At 35.5% G+C, this 12,749-nt stretch overlaps 1 protein-coding gene across 1 annotated transcript in view; it reads left to right on the top strand.

Annotated features, from left to right (window-relative positions):
* REL (REL proto-oncogene, NF-kB subunit) overlaps window positions 1-12,749 on the top strand; it is a 39,188-nt gene that overhangs the window by 15,501 nt on the left and 10,938 nt on the right. The window contains exon 4 of the mRNA XM_060605056.2: window positions 1,035-1,126. Within this exon, the coding sequence (XP_060461039.1) occupies window positions 1,035-1,126 (92 nt within the window). The remainder of the gene's footprint in view (window positions 1-1,034; window positions 1,127-12,749) is intronic.

Below are 12,749 nucleotides of genomic sequence, written 5' to 3'. Positions count from 1 at the left end.
TGAGGAAGAGGATTATGGTTTCAGGGTTTTGAGAAAGGATTACGTATTCCAGATTTATTTTTTAATTATTGGAAGCAGAGGAAAGAAATGTCAAAGGTATCTTAGGTGCTAACAAAATCACAAGTATGGTGAAGGTGAAGAGCAGGAACATAAGACAGCATGAGCATGGAGAAGGGCAAACAAGGCAGGCAGCCTCCTGTTGCAAAGTGCTGTTATGAAGTTTGAACAAATAGTAATGTTATTATAACCAAGTTTTGCTTCCTTATTCACACCCACCCAGCTTTAATGATGTCATGGTTTTTCCATGTGGGAACAAGTATGACTGGTGGTGGTAGGGGAGTTCCCCCCTCCACCATCTATGCTACAATATGCAAATTAGTAATATTTGTAGCTATTGAGAAGTTTTCCATAAATGACATTTTAAAACTTTTGTTAAATATTATTCACATTAAACAACTTTCTAATTTAAAATGTTTCAGTGTTTTCTTATGAATGATTATTATAGCTTCATATAATATAGCATAAAACATATTCCATTGCTACTAGCAGTGAAGTCAGGGCTCAGAAATCAAATGTCTGTGGAATGGATCGGGGATAAGAGGACTAGCAGGCACTATAGTAAATTGGAGAGCCCTGCATAAGTGGGGCTGCAGGTGCTCAGCTCTAGCCAGGTGTTTCTGTGCCAGTCTACTGTTGCCAGACCTTTAGAATGTTGAAGAGAAGCCAGAAATCCATATATTTATATTCAGTTAACTTGATTGTTAACTGTGCGCATTTGTTTTTTTATTTAAGGTAGATGACACTTTTATGGGCTTAGTAAAACATACCTGTGGGCTTCAGCTTATGGACATCTTTTTACAGCTTTTTTGCTCGGGAGGTCAGTTTTAGCTTTGTGGTGTCACTTTCCTGTTAATCTTCATCTAATTTTGGTATATTTGACATATTTGATTTTTGCAGTATCCTTCGGTAAAACCTCATTTATATGTCTTTGTATTTAACTGTAAAGCAGTTTGAAAGTTCTGTTTTCCTTCTAGTTTTCAAAATTTGGGTATTCGATGTGTAAAGAAAAAAGAAGTAAAAGAAGCTATTATATCAAGAATAAGGGCAGGAATCAATCCTTTCAATGGTAAGTATGCTTGGTATAATCATTTCTGTTATTTGGGTATTGACCTATTTGTGTTAGTGAATTCTATTTGTATCTCAAACCTGTGCTTTAAGAGCTACCTTAAGTTCCATGTTCACTTTTCTACTTGTTAGCGTATACCTGTATCTGAAGAATGAAGAATATTTAAAATCTTTCATAGTGTTGGAGAAAAAAAATTCTTTGGCAGACCAGGCTTTCTGGTATCAGTGGAAAGTGCCATTGTTTTCTATAAGAAAACCTCAAAAATGTTCTGATTCTTTTTGAATGTGGCCTTCCTTTTGCCACCCCAGCAGATAGTATACATTACCTTTTCTGAATGTTGAATAGGCACTGTGGTTATAAGATATTGAAGTACATTTAAATCAAGAGCATATTCAACAGCAAAATTTAAATTAATCCCAGTGTGGAAGAAGATGTGTAGAAATAGTAGAAGCTATACAAAATATTTTCATTAGTGTATTTATGTATAAGGCTAGATATTTACTGGTTAGTAGGTTTTGTTAGGGATGGAGTGATACAGTGTAATGCCTGGCAATTATAAGCACTCTGTTGTTTGGATAGATAAATGCTGGCATCCTACACTACAGTTAGTTTCCATTGTAAGTCTTCTGCAGCTACTTAAATAAGCATGATTCAGGAATTGAACTACTGTAAAATTTTCAAAGAATACATTTCTCTGTCATATTTAAGACATCCTTATATTGTTGGGGCATCTGGGTAGCTCAGTTGGTTAAGCGTCCAACTCTTGGTTCTGGCTCAGATCGAGCCCTGTGGGATTCTCTCTCTCTCTCTCTCTCTCTCTCGCCCAGGAGGTGCTCTCTCTCTGGCGCTCCTGGTTTCATGAACTCTGTCTCTTTCTTTCAAAATAAATAAATGAACTTTTAGAAAAAAATACATCCTTATATTGTTGGTTGTTTTTCCTGGATGCATAAAAATAATTTAAGGGATACGAAGTGAAGTTAAGGAATATGTTCATAGCCAAGTGCGGTGTTTATATGAATCATAAGGTCTGCATCTCTTTTCCCTAGTCTTTATTTTTCATACTATTTAGTATAATGCTAAAAGCAAAAGTCCCCTTCAGCCTTCCTCATCAGAGGAGACGACTATTAAATTTGATGTGTATTTTTCTAGAATTTCCTTTTTATATGCATAGCTGTCTCCCTAGTTTAGCAGCTTCTCATCTCGTAGTTTTTACAGTGGTGACTACTGTAGGGTAGGATGCCGACATTTAGCTTGCTGTAGTCATTTACCTATTAAAATAATACAGGGTGCTTACAGTTGCACTACTCCAGATAGTGCCATCCCCAGCAAAATCCACTAAACAGTAAATATATATAAATAATATAAATGAATATACACAAATATACATATTTATTTTTTTATATAATGGAATCATGCTATACTGCTATTGCTTGTTTCTTTGTACTTAGGAATAGATCTTAAATATCTTTCCATGTTAGTACTTTTGAATCTATTTTACTTTTTAACAGAGTACTGTATTGTTTGGACAGACCATAATTTGTTTATCTAGCCATCTATTCATGAGCGTTTAGGTTTTCATTTTATTAAAAAAAAAACCAACTCCATTGAATATATACACTTTGAGTTCTTGTGTGATTATTTCCTTAGGATAAATTTTCAAAAGTGGAGAATTTCTGGGTCAAGAGTCTGCTCATTTTCATTGCTCAAGTAAAAACCAAAACTTAAAAATTAAAGAGTCCATCTAAGTTTAGATGTAGTATAAAACAGGGAAATGTAGCACAAAACAAGGAGATCATGAATAATAGCTACCATTTATTAAGTACTTTTTGTATGTCAAGAAGTAAATGTTAGGTACCTATGTATGCTATTTATTTAATCATTGTAATGGCACTTCTTTTCAGAAGGGAATTCCAAAGCTTTGGTTATTTAATTTTCCCAAGACGTGTAGCAAATGGCAGAGCTGGAATTCAAGTCTGGATCTGACTCCAGTGGAAAAGCAAAAAAGGAAAATGTAGATGGACCTTCTAGAAGTTTTTTAGGTTTTTTTGTTTTTTTACACCAATCCAGAACCAGGCATGATGGTAATAATGCTCATATAGCACTCAAGAGTAGTTCCTAGTACAAAATAAGTGCATTACATACTTATTTCATTAAATTTCTTTTTTAATTTTTAAAAGTTTCTTTACTTCTTTATTTATTTAAATAATCTCTACCCCCCAACGTGGGGCTGGAACTCACAACCCCAAGATGAAGAGTCACATGCTCTTCTGACTCAGCCAGCCAGGCACCCCTTATTTCATTTAATTCTTATAGCAGCCTGTGATGTAGGGACTATTGTTGTTATCTCCATTTTATAAATAAGGAAATGAAGGGATAGAAAAATTAAGTAATTTTCTCAAGGTCATATAGTTGGTAAGTGATGGTACTGGGATTTGAACACAGCCTGGCTATCAGGCTCATTATCTCTCTACTGCACTGCCTAGGTGGATTTAGATTTGGGGAAGGGAGCAATCCTGCCAGTTGAGCCTTCACAGTATTTGTGCTTTTGGTTGTTATTTAGTTTTTTGTAACGTCCCTTTCTTCCCCATAGCCCTTTTGCTCCCTCTTTAGTTTAGGGACCTACCATCTCACAATTTGAATTGTAGTAATCTCCTCCCCCCACACCCCAGTAGAATAATCTTCTTAGAATAGTGCTTTAGCATATTACTCTGATTAAAACGTTGAAATGGCTCCTTTAAAAGTTTAAAAACTAAATGGCCCTAAATTGAAAGTCTTCCACATGTAGCTCCAGCATATCTTTCCTGCCTTCTCTTCCACGGCTCCTCTTCATGAACCCCTCGCTATTCCAGCAAAACTCTTTTGGCCACCTACCCTAACCATTTCTCCACCATCTTCTACATTTTTCTCACTACCATTGTAGGAATGTAAACTTAACATCATTTATAGCTGGACTGTTGCTGACAGCCCCTAAACTTGTGTTCCTGCCTCTGTTCTCAATATCCTCCAAGCAGTTTGTACACTCTGCATGCAAAAATATCCTTCTAAAACAATAGGAATTCAGTGGCTCCAAATAATTTTCAGCAGTGGTTCTCAAAAATATACTTCATACTTGCTAAAAATGTAGATTCCAGGTCATATTCCCACTGATTTGCTAGGTCTAGCATGGGGTCTGGAATGCTGTTCTGAGAAATCTCTAGCTTCATGTTTCTTAACTTACTTGACTGTGACTCACAGAAGAAATAGCTCTTGTTTCTCCACCAATACATACATATGCACACATACATACATACATAAAGCACTGTTCTTACTACATGCAGTATACTCTATTCCATGCCTTTGCAGTCCATTTCTTTTTCTTTTCTTTTTCTCTTTTTTTAAAGAAAATGCTTTTCTAACACACCAAATTAATTTTATAACCAATGGGTCCCAAACTCTTACTAAAAATGTCAATCCACATCCACCTCTATGTTTATAGTGGCATTGTTTACAATAGCCAAGACAAGGAAGCATCCCAAATGCCCATTGATTGATGAATGGATAAAGAATGCTATATATACACAATGGAATATTATTCAGCCATAAAAAAGAATGAAATCTTGCCATATGCATTGACATGGGTGGAACTAGATTATAATGCTAAGCAAAATAACTCAGCGAAAGACAAATACCATATGATTTCACTCATGTGGAATTTAAGAAACAAAACAAATGAGCAAAGGGAAAAAAAAGAGAAAGAGCAAACCAAGAAACAGACTCTTAACTCTAGGGAACAGATGGATGGTTATCAGAGGGGAGGTGGGTGGGGGGATGGGTGAAATAGGTGATGGGGATTAAGGAGCACACTTGCCATGGCGAGCACCAGGTGATGTATGGAAGTGCTGAATCACTATATTGTACACTTGAAACTAATATAGCACTGTATGTTAAGTGAAATTAAAATTTAAAAAAGAAAATGCTTATCCAACCACCAAATTAATTTTATGACCACTGGGTCCCAAACAATAATTTGAAAATCTCTTCCATAGATGATTCTGGTGCAAGCCATCCATGGACCACGCTTTGAGAAACTCTGATCTACTTGCTAGATTCAACTTCTCACTCATAGCATTCAAAGCCTTTGATCATCTGATCCTTGTTTTCCGTTCCAACTTCTTCTCTGGCTTGCATCCTCTGCTTTGACTTCCTGTCCCTCCTTCCTCTAACACTGAGCGCACACATATGTGCTTTGTTTTTGCCATCTGAAATATTTTGCCGTGTTAGAAGAGCCACATTCTTTCTTGCTACTGTGCCTTTATATACGCAATGCCCTTACGTGGAATGCCCTGATCTACCTAGTAAATTCTTCCTGCTCAGCCTTCAAGTTTAAAGGTTGCCTCTTTGAAGCTTTCTGTGACCTTGCCACAGGGAAAAGTATTGTTTTCTGAAAATGTTGTACATCTTTCCAATATGATTTGCTATGCCTTTGTGTGTTTCTCCCTCACTGATTCCTGAGGCTATGAAGGACTGTCTTCTATGTATCTCTAACACACAGTCTAGTGTGTGGCACATGGTAGGGGCTTAATTAAAATTTGCTGAAAGAGAAAATGAACAAATGAATGAGTGAACACACCTTGTTTGTACTTGTCCACCAAAAATATGCAAGTTGCTTTCCTTATCTGAAATGCCCTGAAAGCCTTTTTAGCTCTGTTGAGCCCAAGGTAATATCCCCCTAATTATACCAGTCACTCAGCAATTGGTCATGAAAAGCTTTGTGACATCTGTTGGATTATTTAATTCTCCAGCAGTTGTTTTATGAGATGAATTTTATGCTCATTGTGGACAGGATCTATGATGGAACTTGCTTATATTTCACTTTGGTACCTAAACCGTATATTTATATTACTGTTAAAACAAATACCTTCACAATATATTTATATTACTGTTAAAACAAATATCTTCACAATATCTTATATTTCACTTTGGTACCTAAACCGTATATTTATATTACTGTTAAAACAAATATCTTCACAATATCTGAGGTAAAAGTTTCCTATTTATATACAGTAAGTTATGCATCTTAACTAATGCATTCATTCCTTCAATAGGAATGTTACCTCATTCAGTCTTTATAGTCCTAGGTTGTTGTAGGTGGTTGGGATAAGTTAGTGAACAAAACGAACAGAAATTCCTGCCTTTGAAGAGCTTCTATTTCTGTGGAGAAAGACCGACAATAAACAAATTTACTAAGTAAATATAGTAGGTGATTTATTAGGCAATGAAAAGTTCTCAGGGGGAAAAATCAGTGTAAGGAGTCGGGAATCTGTAGTTAAGGGGAAAAGGTTATACATTTAAATAGGACGGTTAGAGTAGGCTTCATTCTCTATTCCAGTATAGTTTTTATAATAGAAATTATGGTTATTATATGTTATTGTTTTCCTAGAATATTGAAATAAGACCTAAAATGTACATTTCTCTTTTTTTAAGTTCATTTTTTTATTTAGAGAGAGAGTGAGAGCGAGTACAAGCAAGGGAGGGGCAGAGAGAGAGAGAGGGTGCAGAGCCCGATGAGAGGCTCAAACCCACAAACCATGAGATAATGACCTGAGCAGAAATCAAGAGTTGGATGCTTAACCGACTGAGCCACTCAGGCGCCCCCTCAAATGTACATTTCTAATACTAAGCAAAACAAAATCTAATCCCCTTGAAAAAACTCAAAACACCAAAAACTAATTTAGATAACTCAGAATTATCCTTTTCTTTGGTGGTTTATTTTTGGGATATACAAGTTCAAATTCTACCATGTACATAGAAATTTGTCAGTGCTGAATTTATACTTTGTCACAGGTGTATCACTTCACATAGGAAAATTCTGTTAGTACTGTAAGAGATTAGTTGACTTTGTTTTTGTGATCTATATTTGTGATATATAGAAACAGTAAAATTGGAAGTGTTTAGTAAAATAGGACCTGCACTTTCTGGTCTATAGACTGATGTTACATCATTGTGACAGTCTGTTTTATAGACATCAGGTATCGTGTGAAAATACAAAAACTGGTAAAAATTATTCTTAGCTTTGTGTAGGATTAGTTTATGTACTACATCAACTAGTATGTTTTAAGGGCATTCCTTACTTTTCTTGCTATTAATTCTTTAGAACTATCTCTTACAAAAAAGGGATATACAGCAATCAAGTAGTGTTAAACTAGAGGTTTCATGTAAGAATATTGTTCAAATTGTCAAAGATGTGCTGAAATCTAAATTGCACAAAGAATTTAATGAAGGGTTCCAATATCAAGTTGTTTTTTTTTTTTTCCAATATCAAGTTTTAATAGTGTCCACTTAGCTGGAATAAAAGAATAGCAGTTAGGGGCGCCTGGGTGGCGCAGTCGGTTAAGCGTCCGACTTCAGCCAGGTCACGATCTCACGGTCCGTGAGTTCGAGCCCCGCGTCAGGCTCTGAGCCCCGCGTCAGGCGCTGGGCTGATGGCTCGGAGCCTGGAGCCTGTTTCCGATTCTGTGTCTCCCTCTCTCTCTCTGCCCCTCCCCCGTTCATGCTCTGTCTCTCTCTGTCCCAAAAATAAATAAAAAACGTTGGAAAAAAAAATTAAAAAAAAAAAAAAGAATAGCAGTTAGACTTCACAGAGGACTCTTACAACAAAAGCTGAAAAAAAATTAAGTTATTTATCATTTTCTAGCTATGTGTTTAATGATGTACAAGGAATTCTAATATTCATTGATTAAAATCGATAGGATTTTGACAATAAAGAATTTACAATTCAGTTTTATTCAGTGTCTTATTATTATTTTTCCATATAGAGAGGACACTGAGTTGTTACAAAGACTATTTTACAATTGAGTTTGGGGGGATTATCTTATATTGGTAGTCTGAAAGATAACACAGTTTAAAAAGACAAGTGATCTCTAACATAGATTCATTCTGGTCTCTAAAGTCTGGTTTAATACAAGAAAATATAAGAGCCTTTCCTCACAACTTTAAGCTTAAAAAACAAGAAGAGGGGCACCTGGCTAGCTCAGTCCACTAAACATGCAACTCGATATTGGGGCCGTGACTTTGAGCACCATGTTGGGTATAGAGATTACTTAAATAAATACATTTTTTTCTTTTGTTTTTAAAAGGCAAGAAGAAAAGCTCTTGAGTACTTCATTATCCTTTCTTTACTGCATTCACTTTAGTTTTTCAAACCTTATTGATTATCATGGGCAGAACTTGGGGCACAATTCTTTTATGCCGTCTGTATTCAACATACTCCCATTATAACTCTTTTCATGTTATATAACTTTACCTATTTTTCATGGAGACACTAATCTCACTAAGAGCAGGCATGGTCTTTTCATATCTGTATCTGGTATTTATTTTAGTGCACAGCACATAATAGTAACTCAATAAATATCTTGAAAGAATGAGTAAATTAATGATAGATGGCTGTGACCATTTACCTTTTGCCTGGCCACAACTTTACCTATTTTTCATGGAGACACTAATCTCACTAAGAGCAGGCATGGTCTTTTCATATCTGTATCTGGTATTTATTTTAGTGCACAGCACATAATAGTAACTCAATAAATATCTTGAAAGAATGAGTAAATTAATGATAGATGGCTGTGACCATTTACCTTTTGCATGGCCACGTAAGCACTTTAAATGTTAGCTTTTCTTATGTTATACATGACAGGTTATCTATACATTTTTTAAAAAGTTTTATTTATTTTGAGAGTGAGAGTGCATGAACAGGTGAGCTGGGGAGGGGCAGAGACAGAGGGGGGAGAATCCCAAGCAGTCTCCACGTTCAGCATGGAGCCTGACACGGACCCACGACCACAAGATCATGACCTGAGCCAAAATCAAGAGTCAGACGCTTCCAGATACCTGGGTGGCTCAGCCGGTTAAGTGTCCGACTTTGGCTCAGGTCATGATCTCTCCGATTGAGCACCACATTGGACTCTGAGCACCACATTGGACTCTGTGCTGACAGTCTGGAGCCTGCTTCAGAGTCTGTGTCTCCCTCTCTCTCTGCCCCTCCCCCACTCACGAGTGCACGCTCTCTCTCAAAAATAAATAAACATTAAAAAAAAAAAAAAAGAGCTAGACACTTAACCAACTGAGCCACCCAGACGCCCCCTATACATTTTAAATAGCAAGTCAAATGAATTATAACTAAACTTCATTTTTTTTTTTTTCTGAAATGAGACTTAAATGAAATGAGCTTTTTCTCCAAATGACTTTTAAATGAAGTGAGCTTTTAAAATTATTAGCCTATATACTGTGTATTTTTGTCCTGATGTTTACTTGTATTTCAGTGATATTTAACTGTATTAGAATTTTGGAAATGTCACATCTCTAGAGCTAATATATACTATAATTGACTTTAAAATTTTGAATCCCTACTTCTAAGAGAAATACATCATGGTAATATTTTTCCGATAAAAATTAAATTCTTATACATACTGCTTTTAGGACTAAGGAGTAATATTTATTTCTAAAGACAGATTAAGAAGAACAATTGTTACCTTGTTGCCTTTTGATAAATATAAAGGGAAATTTTAAACTAGTTTAAGAGGAATTTAAGAGAATTTGATTGTTCTTCGTCAGATTTTGCATATTTTTAAAAGCTGAGAAGCATTCTCCACATTGCAGACCAAAATACTGCATTTTGTATTATAGAATGATACGTATATTTTTAAAAACCTGTAGCAAGCATTATCCTAAATGAAGGAGACATCAGAAGCAGGCTTTGAAGTTAAGAATGAGAAAAGAATGTGTATTCTTGCTACTTCTGTTCAACATTGTAGTGAAGAGTGTAGCCAATGCAGGGACACCTGATTGAAAACGCAGAAATAAAACTGTAATGATCAGAAGCTATTCTTTATGGTGAAAACTCAAAAAGATATACAAGTATGTTATCAAAATACTAACCTCAAGAAGAATGGATATAAAATTAATATACAAATAACAGTAGCATTCTATATATCAACAATAAATAATTAAAGGAAATATTGTCAGAAAATATAAAGTACGTGGCAACAAATCTGAGAAATGACAATGAAGATTTCTTTAGGGAAAATTATAAAATTTCATTATGAGAGGGTGGAGAATACCTAAACCGAAGGAGAGATAGGTCATGTTTACTAATATCAATATTATAAAGATGTTATTTTCCCCCAAATTGACATACAGATTCAATGCAATTCCAGACTCTTGAGATTTTTCATTAAATATGATAAAATTATTCTGAACAGGAAAAGGAGGATATTTTATAGAAGAGAAATAGCGATGACAAACTGGCTTTATCAGATACTAGAATTTATTATAAAGAGAAGTATTAATTAAGGCAGTGTAGTATTGAGGTAGCAATAGACAGATTGACCAGTGGAATAGAATTGTGACCCCAGAAACAGACTTAAGAAAATATGAGAAGTTGGATTTTTCTAACTCTTGCTATATACAAAAATCAGCTGAAAATGGATTACAAATTTTAATGTAAATCAACACTTTTAAAAACTCTCGGTAGAAAATCTTGGTAAGCAGATTTTAGTCCTTGGCATATACAAAGAGAAGACACAAAACAAAGTTTTATAAAACAGTTGATACATTTGATGGTATTCTTAATTTCAGTTTATTGTATTTTTCAATTCTAGAATTTATTTGGTTTCTTTTCTAATAGTTTCAAGTTCTGTACTAAGTTCAATCTTGTCTTTTAACTCCTGAGTACATTAAGTATAGTTATTTTTAATATTTTATTTATTTATTTATTTATTTATTTATTTATTTATTTATTTAGAGATAGAGACCGTGAGCAGGGGAGGGGCAGAGAGAGAATCCCACGCAGACCCCGCACTGTCAGCACAGAGCCCAATGCAGGGCTCAAACTCACAAACTGTGAGATCATGACCTGAGCTGAAGTCAAGAGTCAGATGCTTAACTGACTAAGCCACCCAGGCACCTCTAAGTGTAGTTCTTTTAAATCAGGTTTCTGAAGACTTCACTATTTGAATCTTTTGCAGTGTTTCTATAGACTCTTGTTTTTCTTTTCTTTTTTTTGTTTTAAATCACTTTATTTTGTCTCCTCATATGCCTGGTTATTTGAAATAGAATACCAGTCATCATATATGAAAAATTCTAAGGATTTTAGGTCTAGGATGTTGTTATCTGCCTTCAGAAGATTTTCTTATGGTAGGTGACTAGTCACTAGCAATCTCAGATCACCTCAAATCAGTGAATGATTTAGGTTATTTGAAAGTGGACTTCATCTCTGTGGATCTGGTATCTTTCCAGTTCATTCTTTTTTTTTTTTTTTTAATTTTTTTTTTTAGTGTTTATTTATTTTTGAGACAGAGAGAGACAGAGCATGAACGGGGGAGGGTTAGAGAGAGGGAGACACAGAATCCGAAGTAGGCTCCAGGCTCTGAGCTGCCAGCACAGAGCCCGACGCGGGGCTCGAACTCACGGACCGTGAGATCATGACCTGAGCCAAAGTTGGACGCTTAACCAACTGAGCCACCCAGGCGCCCCTCCAGTTCATTCTTAACTCCTGAAGTGTAGCTCCTCCAGGGCCCCAACCAAAGAACTGGGCATTTTTCAGGTCCTCCATCCTCAGTATACCCTGAACTCCCTTTATCTTTCCCCTACAGGCTACTGAGAATTTATCTTAACTTCTCATTTTCTTAGCCACCTCTTAGAAAATTGGCAGGCTATATCTGGAAAAAAAGAAGCCTCTCATTCTGAACTTAACCTCTATGGGTTTCTGTGATACTGTGATTTATAATAAATATATATTTAGTCTTCACCCCCATTCCTGACATAAAGCTACTAAAACCTTTTGTAAGTGATAACAGCAAAAAAAAAAAAAAAAAGGTCTTTTGTTGTTTGTAATAAACTCCTTTCAACCACCCCTGTTATGTCATATTATGTTATGATATGAACACCTGCATCACAGGTGTTCATATCATAATATGTTGACTTTTTAGTTATACAGATATGTTCTTGTAGACTCCTTCAAATGCTTGGCTTAAGAATGCAAATGAGAGCAGCGCCTGGGTGATTCAGTTAGTTGTGTCTGACTCTTGATTTCTGCTCAGGTCATGAACTCACAGTTGCTGAGTTCGAGCCCCGCATAGGGTTCTACGCTGGCAACATGAAGCTTGCTTAAGATTCTTTCATCTCTTTCCCTCTCTCTCATCCTGTCTCCCGCTCAGTCTTTCTAAATAAATGAATAAAGCTAACTTAAAAAATACTGATGGGAATATTTAAGATTTTTTAATGTTTATTTTTGCCAGAGAAAGAATGAGCAAGAGAGGGGCAGAGCAAGAGGGGGACAGAGGATCCCAAGTGGGCTCCACACTGATAGCAGTGAGCACTAATGGGAATATTTTAAATGTTCTGATAGCTACAAAGACTGTGAGCATAGTTTAAATAAAAACAGTCAAAATTGCATTGCCATTTTATTAGTTATTTCCTGTAAGGACCAAAGAATTTGGTATTTAACTGTGTTTTCAAATTTAGTATTTCAAATTTTAATACTTTCTGAAAACTAAAATTTCATAAAAAATTTCCACATTGCGTATTTCATGCTTTTAAAAATATGGCTGTTATGATTTATTGCTACAGCTTATGTTATTTGAAAATG

This window comes from Panthera onca, chromosome A3, assembly GCF_046562875.1.
Source record: "Panthera onca isolate mPanOnc1 chromosome A3, mPanOnc1 haplotype 2, whole genome shotgun sequence".
Classification (NCBI taxonomy): Eukaryota; Metazoa; Chordata; class Mammalia; order Carnivora; family Felidae; genus Panthera; species Panthera onca.
Note: the sequence above shows the minus strand (reverse complement) of the source record. Positions and strands in the feature narration are given on the sequence as shown.